The sequence below is a fragment of the Pinus tabuliformis genome, chromosome J, assembly GCF_031772625.1.
Source record: "Pinus tabuliformis cultivar Carrire ecotype Pingquan chromosome J, CPIR1, whole genome shotgun sequence".
Classification (NCBI taxonomy): Eukaryota; Viridiplantae; Streptophyta; class Pinopsida; order Pinales; family Pinaceae; genus Pinus; species Pinus tabuliformis.
The window spans coordinates 1,645,706,011-1,645,726,634 of record NC_142295.1 but is presented as its reverse complement, the minus strand read 5'-3'; the positions used below and the strand labels follow the sequence as shown (position 1 = coordinate 1,645,726,634).

The 20,624-nt window shown below is 36.0% G+C and overlaps 1 protein-coding gene across 1 annotated transcript; it reads right to left on the bottom strand.

Annotated features, from left to right (window-relative positions):
- Nucleotides 1–1,941: 1,941 nt before the first annotated feature.
- Nucleotides 1,942–2,821, bottom strand: LOC149233849 (S-adenosyl-methionine 4-1-methyl-2-pyrrolidinyl-3-oxobutanic acid methyltransferase-like). The gene is made up of 2 exons (XM_089382311.1): nucleotides 2,581–2,821; nucleotides 1,942–2,264 (listed from the first exon to the last, which is right to left on the bottom strand). Exons 1-2 carry the CDS (start codon nucleotides 2,819–2,821, stop codon nucleotides 1,942–1,944), a joined length of 564 nt encoding a protein of 187 aa, XP_089238437.1.
- Nucleotides 2,822–20,624: the final 17,803 nt, after the last annotated feature.

Genomic DNA, 20,624 nt, shown 5'->3' with positions numbered 1-20,624 from the left:
GCACAATGATACTCATATAAATATAAGCACACATATGAAGTTACAAATTACTCAATCCCCAAACAATTCAAGAACTCCAAGAACTATTCAATTATTGAAACAGGGGTGGATACTTGTACAATTGGAAATGTATTTCCCAATCTCCTCTTGATCTTTGAAGCCTCTTCTTACATCACACCTCCTCTCATACACACACACTCTCACTATCTCTATATGTTCTTCCATTTACAAAGATCATCTTCATACAATATGATGGTTTAGTTGAGATCCACTAAATATGGATCAAATCACTAATTTGTGGAAAGTATCAAATCTAAGCTGAAAATATCTTGTTCCTTCAACAACTCAGCTGAATTAGTTGGGAGATAGAGAATATTATCTAATGTAATGTAAGAAATCTAATGAGGCATAATGAAATTTATTGTGATTGTATCAAGCATTACTTGAAGAGTACATTACTTCCATAAAAAATAATATATGTTCTTACCCAATCTCAAATTCTTTGTTTACAAATTTTATGTTAATTTTTATGTGCTATTAATTTGGTTTGTTTTCAAGGTTATGGGTTTAAGTTATATTGTTAGATCCATTGAGAACATAGAAAAATGAATGCTCGACAAAAGCCAATTGTTTATGTTTTAGACATGGAAGATCATGTATCCAAGTATATTTATTATTAGAAAATACCTAAGCACTTGCTTAACATTAGAAATATTTAAAACTATAAAAGAAACAATGAAACAATATAAAAAATATCATTCATTAGGTTTAGAGTTTAATCCATCCTTTTTTACCATTATAAAGTATATGTGAATTTCATCAAATCTTTTTCCATTCATGTATTTCTTATTATTAAAAAAACTTATATTTTGGAAGCAATTTCCAAAATTACTTTCCTATTTGACATATTTTATTATTCTCATTTTAACTATTATAATCTACTGTATATACAATTTTGGTTTCTATGAGGTTTAGTCTTTTTGAAGTTTCAAGTTTAAATCACATGGAAAAGAGTTGAGGTTGGAAGTCAATTGTAAGGGATAAAAACAATTACATAGACAAGAAGTTTGGACTATGCCTCGTATAATCTTGGTGGTAACATCCCATAGTTAGATAAATTATTTTTTAATCTAACACTAAAACTAACCCCAAATTAAAGTCAACCTAATTAAACATTTTTGAAAAAAATAAATATAATACTTTCTTAATATTAAGTAAATGTGATGCATAGAATATTCTAGAATATTCTTAGGGGTATACACAAACCAAAGGTTGAAATTTATTTCCAAATAGTTATGTCCTCTCGGCTTTTTTAATTAAATTGATTAATTAAAAAATGTCATAAACACAAGTGTCTTATAAAAAAGGTTATGGTTTTTTGGTCATGTAGTATTGATAGGTGATGTTAAATTGATTAATTAAAAAATGCCATAAACACAAGTGTCTTATAAAAAGGGTTATAGTTTTTTGGTCGTGTGATATTGATAAGTCATGTTACTTAGCCATAGTATTTTAACAAAATCCAGAATCTCCATGAAAAAATGATAATAAAATAAGTTATAATAATGTTTATTATAAATTGATATTTAAACTAGTCATATTCCAATAATAATAGATAATTTCTTTAAAATAACTTTTATGAACTCTTTTATCAAATTTACACTTAAAACCTAATAAAAACTAAATCTCACTCAAACCAAATCAAACCAAACCAATTAATTTACATTTTATAAATACACAAATATTATAATACTTACTAAATAATAATATATATTATTTATGTATATATATATATATCTATATGAATGAACCTAACTTCCCATAAATAATTATTACAACTAAACAGACAACTCCTCGTAATTAACTCTTTGAAAAGTGACAAATTGTCATAGGAACAGATTTATAGAGCCGTCCTTTATTTTTTCAACATTACTAAAGCTTTCATTTACGCTGGAGGACGATAACCAGATCTCCTCCCTTCTCTGCATATTCGATGAAATCACTCAATCTCCTCGCTATTATTTCTCCATATTTCTCGAACAACGCATCCATTATTTCTTCTCCAAAATGGTGTTTCATCAGACTTTCCAACACTGCTCTCATTTGCTTTGACAGGCTTTTAGCATATGATTCCTTTGCAGAGGCTGAGCCTGTTATGGCTTCCAATTCCTCTTTCGGAACATTTTCTGATCGTCTCAGAAGCTCCAGTCGTTGTACTTCGAATGAACCCTCTTTCGCTATTTCAGTCAGGATAGAAATCAAACCTGTATGCAATTAACGTTAACTTGCATACAGTTTCAATTTGTGAGGAAACTATGTGCAAGTCTCTTGCAGTATATTGCAATTTGCCCGTATGATCTTTTACAAAGACTACGTCACTTTAACGCAAAGGAATAGGGGTCAGGAGTGGTGACGGAAGTACTTATTTCAGGCATGGCAACTGGGCATTTATTTCAATCTCTCACATTGAGCTTGTCAGTGTTCTGTCCTAATCTCCATCCTTTCGAATACGCCTTTCTTACTGACTCCATTACCTGCCCTGTTAGTGTTCTGTCATAATCTCCATCCTTTGGAATAGACCTTTTTTTACGGACGCCATTACAGGCTCTGCATTAGCTTTTGGAAAGTTACATTTGAAGAGGTTTTGTTTTAGGTAGTTGTCGATAATCCCGTCCGCCATTGAACTTTCACAGAAATTGGCAGAATAGAATACAGGACAAGACCATTGATTGTTCGTACGATACTCTTGCCATGTGAAAGCATCTCTCTTCTCTTCTGCGTTGCGTTGCGTTGCATTCAATAATGATGGAACACCGCACATGTGTATGTTTTTATGCGCTCTTAGGGTGACAGACGGAAATCCCTGATGGCTGATTTAGGTTTAAGAAGTTATTGAAATAATTTAACGTAGGGATGGTTTGGTTGGCTTTTAATGCAGTGGTAGATGACCAGTCTGCTAAGTAATGAGTATGTGTTGTAAGGTGGAATATATATAGATGGATAAGTATGTTTATATATTAAAATATATTTTATTAAATTATTGTATAAATATTTAAAAATTATGGTATAGATATTGTAAGTGTACTAAGGAATTATGGCAAAAAAAAAAAATGTTAGTCAGTTATTTACACGGCATTTTATTATGTAAGGTTATACTAAGACCTTCAAATTATAATACAATTAAAATTTTGAAAATTATTCCTTTCAATAATATTAAAATAAATATTTGATTTCAAAAGTTAAACGTCATAACTTATTTTGGTCAATGTTAAACGAATAGTTATCAACAACTAAATTGAGTGCTAGAGTTTTTAGTCATCCAATTTTTTGTTTGATGCCTATTACCTTGTTTTAACCAAAAACTTTTCACCCTTCTCCATGATTGAACATTGCAAATTCAATTTTGTTATTTTTTAATTATATATATATATATATATATATATAAATATAATAATGATTAATTCTACTTTTATTGTATAATTATTACATGTGAAGGTCTTATTCTAACCTTCGCATAATACAATGTAATGTGGATAACTCCTTCAAAATTTTATGTCATAACTTAGAGCTAGTTGCAATATTTATGCCATAATTTTTAGATATTTGTACAATGGTTTTCCATTATTACCATTTATAACAAGGGCTATATTGTAGCTAGTATTTGTCGCTTAGCTTAAATATAGTTTAATTAAAGTAAGAAATAACAAAAACAAAAAATTCATCACAAAAATAAAACAACTAATAAAATGTTGTATGGTTGAATGTCATCACCAAAAATTAAGAAATGTGATTAACTAATATTGTTTATGTTAACATATACACACTTTAATATATATATATATATATATATATATATATATATATATATATATATATATATATATATATATATATCTATATATATATATATAGCTAAAATTGGTTTTTAATATAATAATAAGTTATCTTAAATTGAAAATAAGGAGAAAAGATAGAATTCATGAAAATGTAAATAATAGAAGAAAAAAAATTAAACAAAAAGAAAACAAATCTAAAAACAAAAACCTAGTAACTAACAAAAATGAACGTTACTAAAAAAACACATAATAAGACATCGACCAATCCCTTTACAAATAAACAAATTTAAGTAATAATAAAAAGCAACAAAAATTGAATTCCTAATGTTAAACTATTGATAAGCAACATAATTTTTTTGTCAAAGACAAACTAATACCCAAGTCAAAACAAAACTAAATGTAATACCATGCATGTGGCAAGTATAATTAAACTGCCTAAACTTAAAATCCTTGAAAATAGCTCATACTACATAAATAACATATTTACTATTAGTTGTTTTCCACCATAATTTAAGCAAGAATTGGTATAATTGTGAATTAGGCATTACATATTTAGAAATTTGGCAAAACAATTTTACTATTAATTTACTTTATTTTATGTCTAACATTTCTACAACATATTTAAATTATCACTTCAGATATTTATTCCTAAAAGTGAAAATTAGACACACTAATAAGAGCACTATTAACAAAGTAGTCATATCTAAGTAAGGATAGTAGTAGAATACCATATATATGCATATGATACATTTTCTTAGTGTCATAACCATGTCTAATGCCAAGAATGAGATAAACATATTAGTAATATCCATATCGTTTAAGTTATTATCAATTCATTGCCATCATGGAGACAAAAAAAATTACTTTAATTTAACTATATTTAAACTAAGCGACTAGTACTAGCTACTATGTACTATTTCATAAAGTTTTTCCATGTTTACTTTCCACTAAATTTTGGTTGACTTGTGTATGAGAAAGTCATGATTTTCAAACATTAGCCTATATTAGTTTAAAAAACGAATTATTGGAAATTTTCTATTGCTTTCATTATATCTCCTAAATTAATAATTTCACAGATAAAAGCTCATGTGGAAGCTTCTTTCTTTTTTTGTAGAGGTATTTTACAAATACATGAAAACAATAATGTCAACTTCCTTACTTGTTGCATTGAATTGTATTTTTATTATTGTTTCGTTGTAAATACAATTTTTCTATTTTGTTTCATATATCCCATCTTGCAAGAAGACAATTGCATTTACGCAATAAACTGCAATAGAAACTCTCACGAAAATAACTATACAAAGATGATTGAAATAATTGATGTTGAAAAATACCAATGGAAGGAAAAATACAATAGTGATGCTACCAATTACGATTTCTTGTGTAACGACAACCTTTTTAGGCTTCAAGAATTTTCATATATTCCGGGTGATTATCTTTTCAATGAAATTGAAGTTCTTTTACATTTGTGTTATTCATCTAGTGGATTATGAAACGGCACAATAGACCACTTCCTTATGTCCCTAAACCAAGGTGACATAAAGGAAGCAGAATCATTTGAATACGAGCTAGCACCTGATTTTCTATATCAACTTCATGGAATTCATCACGTTGAAACATATTTCCATAGAATGTGTTTTTTTACTTCAAATGATCCTGGTGGAAACGAAAGAGGGTTATGGGGTGATAAATTTTGCACATGTTGGTTGGACAAATGGTTGAATGTGCCAATAGAAATTTGGTGAGACATATAGAAAACCAGGTATTTTCTCTTCAAATAAAATAAAATAACAAATTAATTACATATATTGTTTCACGATGCAAAATGTCTTAATGGACACTATGAATCATTACTATATAAAAAAACACTGCAATCCATTATAACATGCAAAGAATACTTATCACTCTTTTACAAAGAACTAAAATACTATTGGCAATCCATACATGAAAAATGGAAGGACATGGATTGCATAAAGGAACAAATACTATATTCGCTCATGGAGATAACATGTTTATTGCACTTTTTGATTTGACAACACCTGAATTTGATGTAGATTCGTTAAGACTTTACATTGTGTAATATTTTTGAAATGTGATCATGTGTAGTGCCCAAGATACATTGCATTGTTTACAAAAACATCTATCAAATGATATCATAAAAGTCAAATAATAGTTGCAAATTGGCAAGGGTATCTTATTAATATGGAAATGCCATATGAAAAAGGCAACATTGAATACGAGTTATTTTCTTTACAATGAGAAGTAATCATATTCAAATTAAACATACGATAATGTTATTTTATTAGTAAGAACATTGTCAATTTTTTCTCATGCAATACTATTTCAAGTCAAACATATAGTAGTGTCATTTGAAACATGATCATTACACATCCATTATGAACCTTTGTTAATGGATGCACATTTCAATTAAGGCAATGTACATTGTAATATGGTGCCATTAGAAACATGCTCCTTGCACACCGATTATGGGTATTTGTTAATAAATGTGCATGGTCATTAGAACAACCTGCACTATAATATGGTTCCAATGAGAAAGGGTATAAGCAATGGGATCAGTGTCCATAGATTAAAACAAGCATTGTGTTATATATATATATATATATATATATATATATATATATATATATATATATAGATATAAACAAAACATGTAAACATAAGTTGCAAACTCATCATTGTTACTTACCCAAGAGGAATATAATAAAAATTTAGCTAGACAAGATACAGGACACACCTTTTAATAAATTTCCAATATGTGAACAATTGAAATTTCAAAAGAATGTGGAAATCATTGGACATGACTTAGAACATGTTAAAAAACAGGACAATACTGAGAAGGGGGTTGGATCAGTGTTGTGGGAATTTTAAAACTTTCTAAGATTACTAGGACACCAATAAATATTTCAAAAACAATCCATATCAGCATCCCAAGAATCAACATAAGAAGCATAAACATAACAAATAAATTCTTTAAACTTCTCCTCAATTATTTTCACAAAGGCAAACTTCTACTTGTTGTGACAAAATTCTCTAGCTAAAACCAGAAGGAATTTGTTACTCCCTAATCTATCAGCTACAACTGAAAGAAGCTACAAACCCTAATTTATCAGATACTACTGAAAGGAGCTCCAACCCTTAACTATCGACCAACCACTACTGGAAGGAGCTACACCACTTGATCTGCAAGTTACCACTTGCTTGACCTCAATGATTCAACTTTCATACAATTTTCACTCAAATCTTGAAGGCCACCTCCTTTCACCAATAAATTTCTCACCTTAAACACTCATCACAAAGACCATAATGTCACATTCAACAATATTTGATCACTTATCAATCCACTAGCATCCACCTTTATACAATTACTAAAAAATCAAAACACTAACCAACAACAACTCCTCTTGCAAATTTGATTATGCTTATAAAGAATTTGGACTGATATTTTTAGTTTTTTAAATTTTAGTTAACTTTAGCTCTTTTTCTTGCTGAATACTTAATTTTGCTTATCTACCACTTCTATCAAGTCTTTTGAATGTGGTCTTTAAGTCTTCTAACTCTTCTCCCCTATCTCTGTAAGAAACCCCGAGTTAAACTGCTTAATTCTATACTTTTGGATTATTTTTAACAGGTTTTGTCTATGACTTTCTAAATTTAGTTGACTCCAAATTTAGCCATACTACTAAATTTGCCTCTAAATTGTCCATTACACCAATTTTGTTGCCAACTCATTCATGCCTATGTTATACTAGTTCTAATGCTCTATTGGTTTACTGTAATTCTCCAAATATGAGTTTTTATGTGTGATTTATTAATTTAATTTCGTGAAAAACTTTAGACATGAAATCTGAATGGAAGAATGCATCACTCAGTAATACAATAGAAATTGTTAAAGGAGTTCACCCCTCCCGGGCTACATCTCCTTGGATCAGCTCTAATGACATGACCCCTTCTCATTATGCTCAATGTTTAGAAAAGAAAAGTACACAAAGTGCTGAGAAATGGAATGGTTAGCTTCTCCTTCAAAGGAACTAATTCTGCAAGAGTTATCACTCCAAATACATGTTAACCTACAGTCAAACATGTAAGCTTTCAGCAAACTTTGGCATCTTGCACCTAGACCCCATACTCCAACTTCAAAGAGCATCAATAATACTACAATCCACTTGAAGTACATAAACACATCTCTTCTCCAAAACAAATAAAGAAAAGAGGAATAGAAGCTACAAAAGTGATGTAATAGCTATTGGAGAAAGCATATGGAGGCTGGAAAACCCCTGCAAAGTCATCTCCATCTTCAAAGTCCTCCATAAATGAATTCAACTCTTTGGTTGACCATGATACCCATAGACTTCAACCTGCAAGAAACCTATCTAGGACTTCTCCTATGATTCTGAAAACTTCTCCAGTGAATCTAGAATGTTCAAAAATGTCTATCTAGCCTCTTTTTGCACCCAATTTGGTAAAACACTGGAGACATTATGACCTCTCCTAGTTTCTCCACTATTCGCTCTACAATTTGCACCAAATCTGGCATCATCTTACAAATTCGCCCCATTTTACACTAACGGAGCAATGAATTCCCCAGATTTTGGGTAGAGTTGTAGGACTGTTAATTTACCATCGAGGCCTTAGAACCAAAAACTAGGTCATATGGGGGCCATGTGCCTAGGGGCTAGTCTGAACGCTGGCACCCTCCCTCCGACGATTAGTGTAACTGTTTGCAGGTGATCCGAATCGTATCCACAAAACACTGCCAATAACCTTGACTGTATCGAGTTGAACAAATCCCTAAAAATTCCAAAACAGCGATTGAAACCACCCTGAACCAGTGGCCATGGCAGCCGACGTGGAACGACGAGGACCTCAATCAAAGCGCACTGACCGAGGCCCATGGAGATTGCGCGGGATGCCAAAATAGCCCCTGGGATCTCCGGATCGGGAGAAGGAGCTGATTTTCGATGCGCGATTAGCGCCATCGCTGAGCGAACAGGGCCAAAATGGAAAGCCTGAGCACCCAGTTGCGTAGGGGGGACCAGAGGACCATGGGCGGAGAAACGAAAAGCACCAACGTACGAAGGTGGGACCCATGACCTGGAAACTGGCGGTTTTTATCAGGGCGCCCTTGAATGGTAAGAGGTTTTGGATAGGAGCGGAGCGATCCCATACACCGAGCAATGCGTGGCAGTGGAGGAGAGAGAAAAACCGCCGTTGATCACGCGCTTTCAGTCGATCAAGTCAACCGCGCTCGACGTGCGTATGACTTCAGATGTTGAGGAACCTAGATCGGACAATTGAGATTGCGCCCGATAGAAGGAAGCGGAATCGACAAGGAACTAAGCCGCGATTTAAGGGGATTTGGAATCCGTTTGACCGCCACGATGGAGAAATAACGTATCCACGACATAACCAAAGAAACGAATAGACGAGCAGGCTGGTGTTGTTCTAATGGGGACGCATGGCTACTTCCCGAGCGTTCATGCTGATGCTGAACAGGGAACTCCAAGCACACAGGCGGTAGGCGAATCGACGTAGGCGGGAGAGGAACCGAACATGCATAGGGATCAAATTACTAAAGCCATGAACAGAGGCAGTCGAATGCAGATTCGGGGAGGAAGAATAGAGAGGAGTCCAAGCGACCAAGAGAGATAGTGAACAGTGAACCCTGAGAGGAGGACTGAACACAGAGAACAGTAAAGCCAAGCAGAGGAGACAGAGGGCTGAGCTGACCACAGGCAGCGTCGAGCACCAGAGAGCTTGAAGATTCAAGCCTTTCCCTAGAGGAATCTATCCGGACTGAGCATCACATTTGGCTCTTTCCACTGTAGACCAAGGGTCACAGAGTTGGTAGGAAGAAAAAGAGTCTGTGAACTCCAAGTGGCTTGGGGAATCCAAGAACCACCCTACCAAGCAAAATCTGCTTCACGAGAACTCACATTGAGTCCCTGTATTGTAATTTCTCTGCTGTAAGACACAATAAAACAAGGCCACCACTGAAGCTAGACCGGAGACATAGCCCTGGAGAATAGGGTGAAATCCTTATTAAAAACTATTTGTGTCTTTGTGTTGCTTACTGTATTTCTCTGCTATCTTTCCACTTATTTTTTGTGTATTGGCAATGTGATCGACCCATTGCTTAAATAACATAGAACACACACCATCACATGAGTCTGTAATACCTTTTGTTTAACAAATCTTTAACTGAGGTCACTCATAGGGTGATTATTAGATCAAGTGGTATCAGAGCTCTAGGTTGTAAGGTTAGACAAGCTTGTGTTGGTTTAGCTGTGAATGCTCACTAGATCAGAGCTCAAATTAGGAGAAGGAGATTTGGTGGAAACTAATCCTGAAATTGGGAGAGTCTATTCTCGGAAGACAATGTCAGAAGAAGGTTCTATAGGGCCAGACCCTCAATTCATAGAAAGTTTCCTAGCTATAAAGTCTATGCTAGAAGAAATGTATAGGGACTTTAGAAAGCATAAGGATGAAGATTCATCAGGCTCTAAACAAGATAAAGAAGAAGATGAATCTCATTCCCATGACCACTCCAAAGGAAAGGGGAAAGAGGAAAGCTTTCTCACACCTCCTAATAGCCCTGTGCACAATAAGAAAGCATCTTTGATTAAGTTAGATGTTAAATTTGATTTGCCTATATATGATGGAGAGCTAAATGTTGAAAAGTTGGGCAATTGGATTAGACAAATTGATGTGTATTGCATAGTACAAAATATAGACTCAGAAAAGAGTAAGATTCAGCTGGCAAGCCTACACCTAGGAGGCACTACCTTAGTTTGGTGGGAAGGAAGAACCCAAGATGATATGAAGAAGCATGGTAAGACCATCTCTGTTTGGAGTGAATTTGTTGTTGTAATCAAAAAGCAGTTCTATCCATTGGCCTACATGCAACAAGCCATGATGAGTTGGCAAACTCTTCGACAGTTGAAAGGGCAAAGTGTACAAGGGTATACTCAAGAATTCAAAAAGAGAGCATTGATGTTGGGTATCTCATTAGACTCATGAGAGACTCTTTTGAAGTACATTAGTGGTCTACATAGCTACATGAGGCATACCATCCTCATGTTTAACCCCACTAGTATAGATGAGGTATCTGTACAAGATACTCATCTAGAAGCTAGAGGAAAGAATGGAAATCCAGAAGTTGGGGGACCATCACAACCCACTGTAAGCAAGAGAAAGGAAAAAAGGAAGCAGAAGTGGAAAGCAAGGAAGGCTAATATTGCACAAAAAGGCAAAACTTCATGCACTCACTGTAAAAAGGAGGGGAATGATGATGAACACTGTTGGATTCTGCATCCAGAGTTGTGACCCAAGAAGTCCGAGGGCAGGAAGAAGAAGACTGCTACAGCTATTCAGAAAGATTTGGGGTCAGACTCAGGAGATGAAATAATCATTGCAGCCATAGGTATAAAAGATAAGAATTCTGAAGCATCTACTAGTAATTCTGCTCAATCTGTTATTGATGAAGAACATGAGAGAAAAAGACATGAGCTTTTCCATATTCGAGTTGTTTCCAAAAATCAAAAGATTGATACTTTTTTTGATAGTGGCTCATTTCTGAAGCAATTGTAAAGAAATTGGGATTAGCAACTACACCTCATAAGAAGCCATACCCATTAGGATGGTTGAATGATAAAGCACAACTACAAGTGACTAGACAATGCAACCTCAAGTTTTCTTTTGGGTTAGCATTTGTGGATGAGGCTGAGTTAGATGTAATTCCTTTAGATATATGTGGAATTGTTTTAGGAAGTCCCTACTTGTATGATAGAAAATCTATTTTCTATAGAGTTGAGAACAAGTATCTACTTGTTAAAGAAGGAATCAAATACTTTGTAAGAGCTCATAAGCTCAAGAATAATTATACTCTCATAAACTCAGGACAGATGAAAAGAATGATAAATTCCTACAAACAGTTCTTACTAATGGTTGTAAATGAAAGTAAAACTGATAAAACCAATGTATTTGAGGGCTGTAATTCTGATCAACATGCTGATATAGAAAAGATTGTTTCTGTGTATGATGTCTTCTTTCAAGAACCTCAAGGTCTGCCACCCAAAAAGGGAATAGTACATGATATTATTTTGCAGCAAGATGTTCCTTTGCCTAACATTGGGATGTATAGGTTATCTACTTTAGAGAATGCTGAAATCAAGAAGCAGGTGCAGGAGTTGCTCGAGGAAGGGTTCATCAGGCCTAGCACATCACCATGTGGGTCACCAATCATTTTGGTGAGAAAGAAAGATGGCTCGTGGATAATGTGCATTGATTACCGAGCACTAAATAAGATAACAATAAAAAATTGTTATCTCCTTCCTCGCATAGATGATCTTTTAGATCAATTGAAGGAAGTTGTTTATTTCACCAAGCTGTATTTGCATAGTGGATACCATCAGGTCAGAGTTGCAGAGCAAGATGCATGGAAGACTGCTTTCAAAACAAAGCAGGGATTGTATGAATGGCTGGTTATGCCTTTCAGCCTAACTAATGCTCTTGCTACTTTCATGAGATTAATGAATGATGTACTCAGACCTTTTCTTGATGATTTTTTTATTGTGTATCTGGATGACATTTTGATTTTTATTAAAACGTGGGAAGAACATTTAAAACATGTTAAGCAGACATTAGATGTTTTGAAAAGAGAAAAACTTTATGTTAAACTCTCCAAACATGAATTTGGCAAAACCTCTCTAAATTATTTGGGTCATATAGTAGGGGGAGGTGAATTGAAAATAGATCCCTCTAAAGTGGCAGTCATTGTAAACTGGCCTAAACCTAAGTTTGCTACAGAAGTGAGAAGCTTCTTAGGAGCAACATAATATTGGAGGAAGTTCATTTCAAATTTTTCCTCCATTTCAGCTCCCTTACATGCTTTGACAGGATTGAATAAGGTGTTTCAATGGGGAGGCAAACAGTAGAAAGCCTTCGACACCTTGAAAGAAAAGATTAGTACAACATCTGTACTAGCACTGCCAGACCTACAAAGACCATTTGAGATCCAAACTGATGCCAGTGACTATGCCATGGGAGCAGTGTTGACACAGCACGGTAAACCCATACGTTATCATTTTGAGACTTTTAATCCTGCAGTAGTTAACTATCCTACATATGATAAAGAATTGTATGCATTAGTTCAGAGTGTGAAAAAGTGGAAACATTACTTAATGGGCAAAGAAACAGTAATACATGTTGATCATTATCCACTTCAATACCTACACTCCCAAACTAAATTGCAGCAATCAAGACATTACAGATGGATGGGTTTTCTACAACAGTTTCATTTAGTCATCCGATATAAAAAGGGCATACATAACAAGGTTGCAGATATGCTATCTAGACCCATTATAAATGCATCTACCATACTTAAGCATAATTTTGTGCTGCATGAAAGCTACATAGAACAATATGCTCAAGATATGTACTTTAAGGATGTATATGCAACTTTGCTTCAAGGCAAAAGAGTAGAAGAATTGGACTATCATGTGAAGGACCGACTCTTATATCATTGTGGGAAACTCTGCATTCCATAAACTGAGAGAGTAAAGATAATTAGGGAAGCACATACTTCTCTGATATCAGGTCACTTTAGGGTAAGTAAGATAGTTGAACAGCTGCAAAGGTTCTGCTATTGGTCGAAAATGAATGAGACAGTTTCTAGATATGTAAAGGGATGTGCTATATGTGCTAAAAGCAAGCCCAGCAACAGAAAACTAGGCTTATACACTCCATTACCAGTTCCTTCTTACCCTTGGGAAAGCATTTCCATGGATTTTGTTGGAGGACTACCCAAATCTAAGAAAGGTCATGATTATTTGTATGTTGTTGTGGATAGGTTCAGCAAAATGTGTATTTTGATACCCTGTAGTAAACAGATTACAGCTGAACAAACTGCAAAATTATTCTTTGAACATGTATGGGTTCATTTCGGATTACCCACTTCTATTGTATCTGATCGAGACACCCAATTTGTGGGGAAGTTTTGGTCAAGTCTGTGGGCACTAATGGACACCAAGTTAAAGAAAAGCACAACTTTTCATCCACAAACAAATGGCTAGATAAAAGTAGTTAATAGGACGATGATCCAGTTACTGAGAGGATATTGCAGCAAACACCCTAAGCTTTGGGATGAACACTTGTGTTATGTGCAGCATGCTTACAATAGAGCCAAACACTCTTCTACACAGAGATCTCCTTTTGAGACCTGCTTTGGTTTCATACCAAGGTCTCCCTTGGATTTTGTCTTTGGTAAAGATACCATGGTTGATAGACATAATGATGTGGACAGGGCAACTAGGTTCATTGAACAGATCCAAGAGATCCACCAGGCAGTATAGGAACATCTGGAAAAGAGCCAGGCCAAGTACAAGGCTAGGCATGATAAGCATCGGATGGGGCATAGTTTTCAAGTTGGAGACCAAGTCTGGCTGTATATCAGCAAGGACAGGATGCAAGGTGAAGGTAAAAAGCTAAAACCTATCAGGTATGGACCCTTCAGTATACTTGAGAAGATTGGTGAAAATGATTTTCGCCTTGATCTACCAGCTTACATGCACATCTACTTAGTCGTGAATGCATATTGCTTGAGGTTGTTTGAACCTTCAATGGTTGTGGACCCTAAAGAGCAGAGTCAATTACCTTCTGTTGATGACCTGCTACCTGAATATCTTAATGAGTTACAGGAAGACACAGTGTTGGACAGGAAGGTAAGGACGATGCACAGTGGACAAGTGGAATACCTCAGGATTGGGCTTAAAGGTTCAACGCCGAGCAATGCGAAGTGGATTGAGATTGGACAAGTGAGACAACATTTCCCTCACTTAGTCGATGCTTGAGTAAAACCAACTTTTCGTGATCCAAAAGCTTTTCAGTAGGGAGGCTGTGATCCGAATCGGATCCACAAAAGACTTTCAAGAACCTTGACTGTATCGAGTTGAACAAATCCCTAAAAATTCCAAAACAGCGATCGAAACCACCCTGAACCAGTCGCCATGGCAGCCGACATGGAACAACGAGGACCTTGGTCAAAGCACGCTGACTGAGGCCCATGGAAACTGCGCGGGATGCCAAAATAGCTCCTAGGAGCCCCAGATCGGGAAAAGGAGCTAAATTTTGATGCACGATTAGCGCCTAATCGCGCATCGGTGAGTGAACAGGGCCAAAATGGGAAAGCCTGAGCAGCCGGTAGCATGGGGGGGACCAGAGGACCGCGGTTGGAGAAACAAAAAGCGCCAATGTATGAAGGTGGGACCCATGACCTGGAAACCAGCGGTTTTGATCGGGGCACCCTTGAGTGGTAAGAGGTTTTGGACAGGAGCAGAGCGATCCCATACATCAAGTGACGCGTGGCGACGGAGGAGAGAGAAAAACCACCGTTGATCACGCGCTATCAGTTCAGCAAGTCAATCGCGCTCGACGTGCGTATGACATCGGATCTTAAGGAGCCCAGATCGGATGGTTGAGATTGTGCCCGATAGAAGGAAGCAGCATCTACAGGGAACTAAGCCACGATTTAAGGGGATTTGGAATCCATTTGACCGCCACGATGGAGAAAGAACGTATCCACAACATAACCAAAGAAACGAATCGAGGAGTGGGCTGGCGCTGTTCCGATGGGGACGCATGGCTACTTCTCGAGTGTTCATGCTAATGCCAAACAAGGAACTCCAAGCACACAGGCGGTAGGCGAATCGACATAGGCGGGAGAGGAATCGAACAGGCATAGGGATCGAATGACTAAAGCCATGAACAAAGACAGTCGAATGCAGATTCAGAGAGGAAGAATAGAGAGGAGTCCAAGCGACCAAGAGAGATAGTGAACAGTGAATCCTGAGAGGAGGACTGAACAAAGAGAACTGTAAAGCCAAGCAGAGGAGACAGAGGGCCGAGCTGACCACAGGCAGCGTCAAGCACCAGAGAGCTGGAAGATTCAAGCCTTTCCCTAGAGGACTATGTTCGGACTGAGCATCACATTTGGCTCTTTCCACTGTAGACCAAGGGTCACAGAGCTGGTAGGAAGAAAAAGAGTCTGTGAACTCTGAGGGCTTGGGGAATCCAAGAACCACCCTACCAAACAAAATCTGCTTCAGGAGAACTCACATTGAGTCCTTGTATTGTAATTTCTCTACTGTAAGACACAATAAAACAAGGCCACTGAAGCTGGACCGAAGACGTAGCCCTGGAGAATAGGGTGAACTCCTTATTAAAAATTGTTTGTGTCTTTGTGTTGCTTACTATATTTCTCTGCTGTCTTTCCACTTATTTTCTATGTATTGGCAATCTGATCGATCCATTACTTAAATAACATAGAACACACACCATCACATGAGTCTGTAATCCATTTTATTTAATAAATCTTTAACTGAGGTCACTCATAGGGTGATTATCAGATCAGCAGGCGGTTTGAGGAGCGGTCACATACTCCGCTTGGTTTGGTGGTTAGGCTAGTAGTTATGCGTGGTTACAACAAATGTTTATGGGTTGGCAGATAAGTGTTCACATGGGAGGGTGGTTAAGTTTGCCCGCCCCCTAACCTTTACAGTGGTAAAGTTAAACATAAACCCAGATCCATAATATGTTAAGTAAAAATGTGTAGCAGGATTGGAAAATTGATGCATTGTGCTATAGGAGGACGTGGGGTTGAGCCCAGCCTCCACCCTGCCGCCATGCCAAAATTTTAATTGGTCATTAGGAGGACACGTGGCAGTCTCTGGCTTAGCCATGTGTCAACTCTTGATTGACTCGAACCCAAACACATGGACAAATAGGACATTGCCAACTCAATGAAATCTTATGAGAATATTCCCCTTGCCACCTAAGTGGTACGGATGCCTAGTCAACATCTGGGCTAGCCACCTGCAAAATTTGTACCTGTTTGACAAATTGAACAGATCACGTTTCTGAGAGCATACAATGTTTGTTTTGTGTGAAACGAGTTGTCGTAGATTCAGGATGACGAGCACTATGCGGTCATTCAGGTTCCGCACCATTCTGACAACTTTGCTTTTTTGGCAAATTTTGAGCTCCTGATTACTCTCCCCCACTGAAACTTTTGGTGCCCAAAAGTTCACTTTCAATTATTCAACATTTGAAGGTATAGTTCCTTCACTTTTCAAAACTTGATCCAATTGATGATTATAGTACCTTGACTTCTACTTGTCTTGGCTCTTTCTTAAGCTAAACTTGAAATATAACCCAACCAAAGAATTCAAGTTCAATGTTCTTCTCGGCTTGTCCATATTGCTATGGTCATCCACAACAACGTCCTTCCCAAGAAGAATTCCCATGGCGCTCTTTTGCAAAATCGTTATCAAGGATAAGATCCCAAAAAGACTTTGAAGAATGAACCAAAGCAAGTTTTACATAGTGAATACTTGTATAACTTGAGTTCTTAACACATTTGTAATATACTAAATGTGTTTGAACTACTCATACAACAATTTTAAAATAAAATCTTAAACTAAAAATAGAAATGAATTTTACAAGATAGAATAAAATTGACTCCCAAATTTTCCATTCAAATTGACAATGAATAAGCCATACTAGCATAACAATGCCAAAGAAAACAATCTTGCATATAAGTGATTTATTTATGAACATCACATTTACAAATTGCCCGATTATGGGGATATGCAAGTAGTGCCAACAAAATATTTACATACTTCAAATGGACAAATAGTCCACCCATTTCTTACCCAACCATGTAAATGAACCCTCTATTTGAATTTTTTCTACTTCTGGAGCTGCTCCAGGTATGGTCACATCTTGCACCACTTTTTCCTTTATCGCTTCCTCTTCTGGTGCTTGCATAATTTGCTTGCCCTTGCCAGGATGAAGTTTTGGAAACAATTTCCAAGATTTCCTGACCCAATTCCCACTAATTTTGGAGTGAGTGCAAAAGTTCCTTTGAGCTTCTATTAGCTCACATGTCTTTAGCCTTGGATGAGATTTTCTCTTTTGATTCTTAATTTCATTAGGAACAAACATATTCTTGATGATTGCTTTCCGTTTATAGCACTTATATACACAATGGTTAGATGAAAGACAAAAGGTGCATGGAAACACATTTCTCGACATGTTATTCAAATCAGCATGTTGTTTTCCATTATGAAAAGCATTTGAATTAACATGACAATTATAACTCTCTTTTTTGTCCTTTGGCTTAAGCTTCTTGCATGAGGAACTTGCATGGCAATAAGAAATTAGTTTTTTTTTCTTCTTCAACTTCTTCATCTCTCTTTGTAGATGATTTTCACTTCAAGTCCTCCTTATACTTGAGGAACCAAATGGGTACCAGTTCTGGATGCAAATCCCAACATCTTGCCTCCTCATGTCCTCCTTTATGGAAAAAGGAAAGCGATACCCATGAGTTGTCGCTAGAAGACCATTCTTCTTTTGCAACATAGACTAAGCCTTCATATTTACGCCTCTCCTTTTCCTCAATTGGATTTTTAATTCCTTGGTGGTTCACTCCAAGTCATCCTCCCTTGTAACCCATCTTGGTCAAGAGCTTGGATCCAATGCCTTTACTATGTTTTTCAAAGGTTGCACATGAATTTACATCAACAATTTCATTGAAATAAGAAGCATGTAAATTCTTACCGTCTTCCTCATCCTTTTATTGAGGTAAAAAGATGTTTTCAAACTCTCTTTTGATTTTGGATGTGTCCTCTTGGACTCTTTGGCTCTCTTCTTTGAGATCCTTGAATTTGGGTGCTGATAGAACCTCATCTTCCACATCATGTGGGAAAAAGGTACAAACTTTTCCCTATTCCTTCTTTGAGGGACTTTTTACACTAGCATCTTGCATAAGAATTGTAGAAAAACATGAACAATGTGGAGAATATGGTGGTTTATCATCATTCTTGTTACCTTCTTCCTTTAGAGAACGTTCTCCTCTTGGAGGTCTAGAGCTTTCACCTTGCAATTTGGTATTCCTCTCTTCATAAAGGACTTTCACAATTTATACCATGTCTAAGAAAGTCTTTCTAAATTCCTTCACATCCTATGACATTATTGTAGGCTCTCCTCCCTGGGACATGCTTTGCTTGAAGCTTCTACTGGAACTTGAGGTAGAACTGGTGGTAGAGATTGTAACAATCTTGCTCTCCTTTCCAAAACCTTCTCCTCACTTGAGCTTCAAAACACATTCATTTTAAAACAACAGTCAATTCATCCTTGCACAAAGAAAACAAGTGCTCTGATACCAACTTCATCTGAACTTGGAATATTAGTTTTCTATGCTAAGATCCTCATCAGAATACAACAATGTGCTTGATGTTTGTACTCCAACATAGAAAGTAAAAACATGAGTATTTATGTGTGATTTATTAAGTTAATTTCATGAAAAAGTTTAAAAATGAAATCAAAACACTAAATGGAAGCATGCATCAATCAGTAATACACCAATCATTGATAAAGGAGTTCACCCCTCCTGTGCTATATCTCCTTGGATCAGCTCTAATGGCATGAATACTTCTCATTATGCTCAATGTTTATAAAGGAAGAGTGCATAAATTGTTGAGAAATGGAATGGTTAGTTTCTCCTTCAAAGAAATAACTTCTGCAAGAGTTATCACTCCAAATACATGTTAACCTACAGTCAAACATGTAAACTTTTAGTAAACAAAGGCATCTTGCACTAAGTCCCCATAATCCAACCTCAAATAGCATCAACAGTACTACAATCCACTTGAAGTCATAAACAACTCTCTTCTCCAAAACACATAGAGAAAAGAGGAATAAAAGCTACAACATTGATGTAATGGCTATTGCAGAAAGCACATGGAGGTTTGAAAGCCCTTGCAAAGTCATCTCCATCTTAAAACTCCTCCATAAACTAATTCAACTTTCTGGTTGACCATGGCACCCATAGACTTCAACCTGAAAAAATGCTATCTATGTAGTCCTATTTTGATTTTGAGACCTACTCCAATGAGTCCATAATGTCAAAAAATGGCTATCTAGCCTCTTTTTGCACCCAATTTGGTCGAAAACTGGAGAATTTTTCCATTATCTTCTTTTCTTTTTCCATCAATGGCAATATATTTCTAACATTCTTCCCCATTGGAATTGATGGAAAAACAAAAAACACAAGCATAAAAGAAAATTATACTTCTTTTACTTCTCATACTTCTTACTTCTCATCCTTTTCCCCCTATGGATGTTGATCCCCCTTTGATGCACTTCCCATTTGGTGTACATCTTTCTTAGTGTACTTTTATTTGATGTACTTCTCCCCCTTTGACATCAATGGAAAAGAAAACAACATGATCCCCCAACAACTTAGCTCCCCTTGTCTTACTGATCATGTGGACTTGGCAACTTTATTTTGATATGTTACTTAAGTGCTTGTTGGTTTCCTTTCTTCATCTTGAGGAAGATCTAGTGAAGGGATTCAATAGAAATTACTCCCAATATTTGTCTTAAACACTCAAATTGATCCCTTGGGATAGGTTTGGTGAATATATCTACTACCTGCTCATTTGTAGGTACATACCCCAACTTGGCAATGTGATTTGAAACTCGCCCTCAGAGGAAATGGTACTTGATTGGAATATGTTTTGTCTTTGAATAGAAAATAGTGTTCTTGGACGTATTGATGGCACTTGTAATATCACATATAATATAGATATGATTCAATCATATAATACTTGTACATCGTGTAAAGTCTACTTCATGCATAAGAGTTGAACGCAACAAGAAGTTGGTACTATGTATTCTACTTCAACAATAGAGAGAGAAATTAAGACTTTC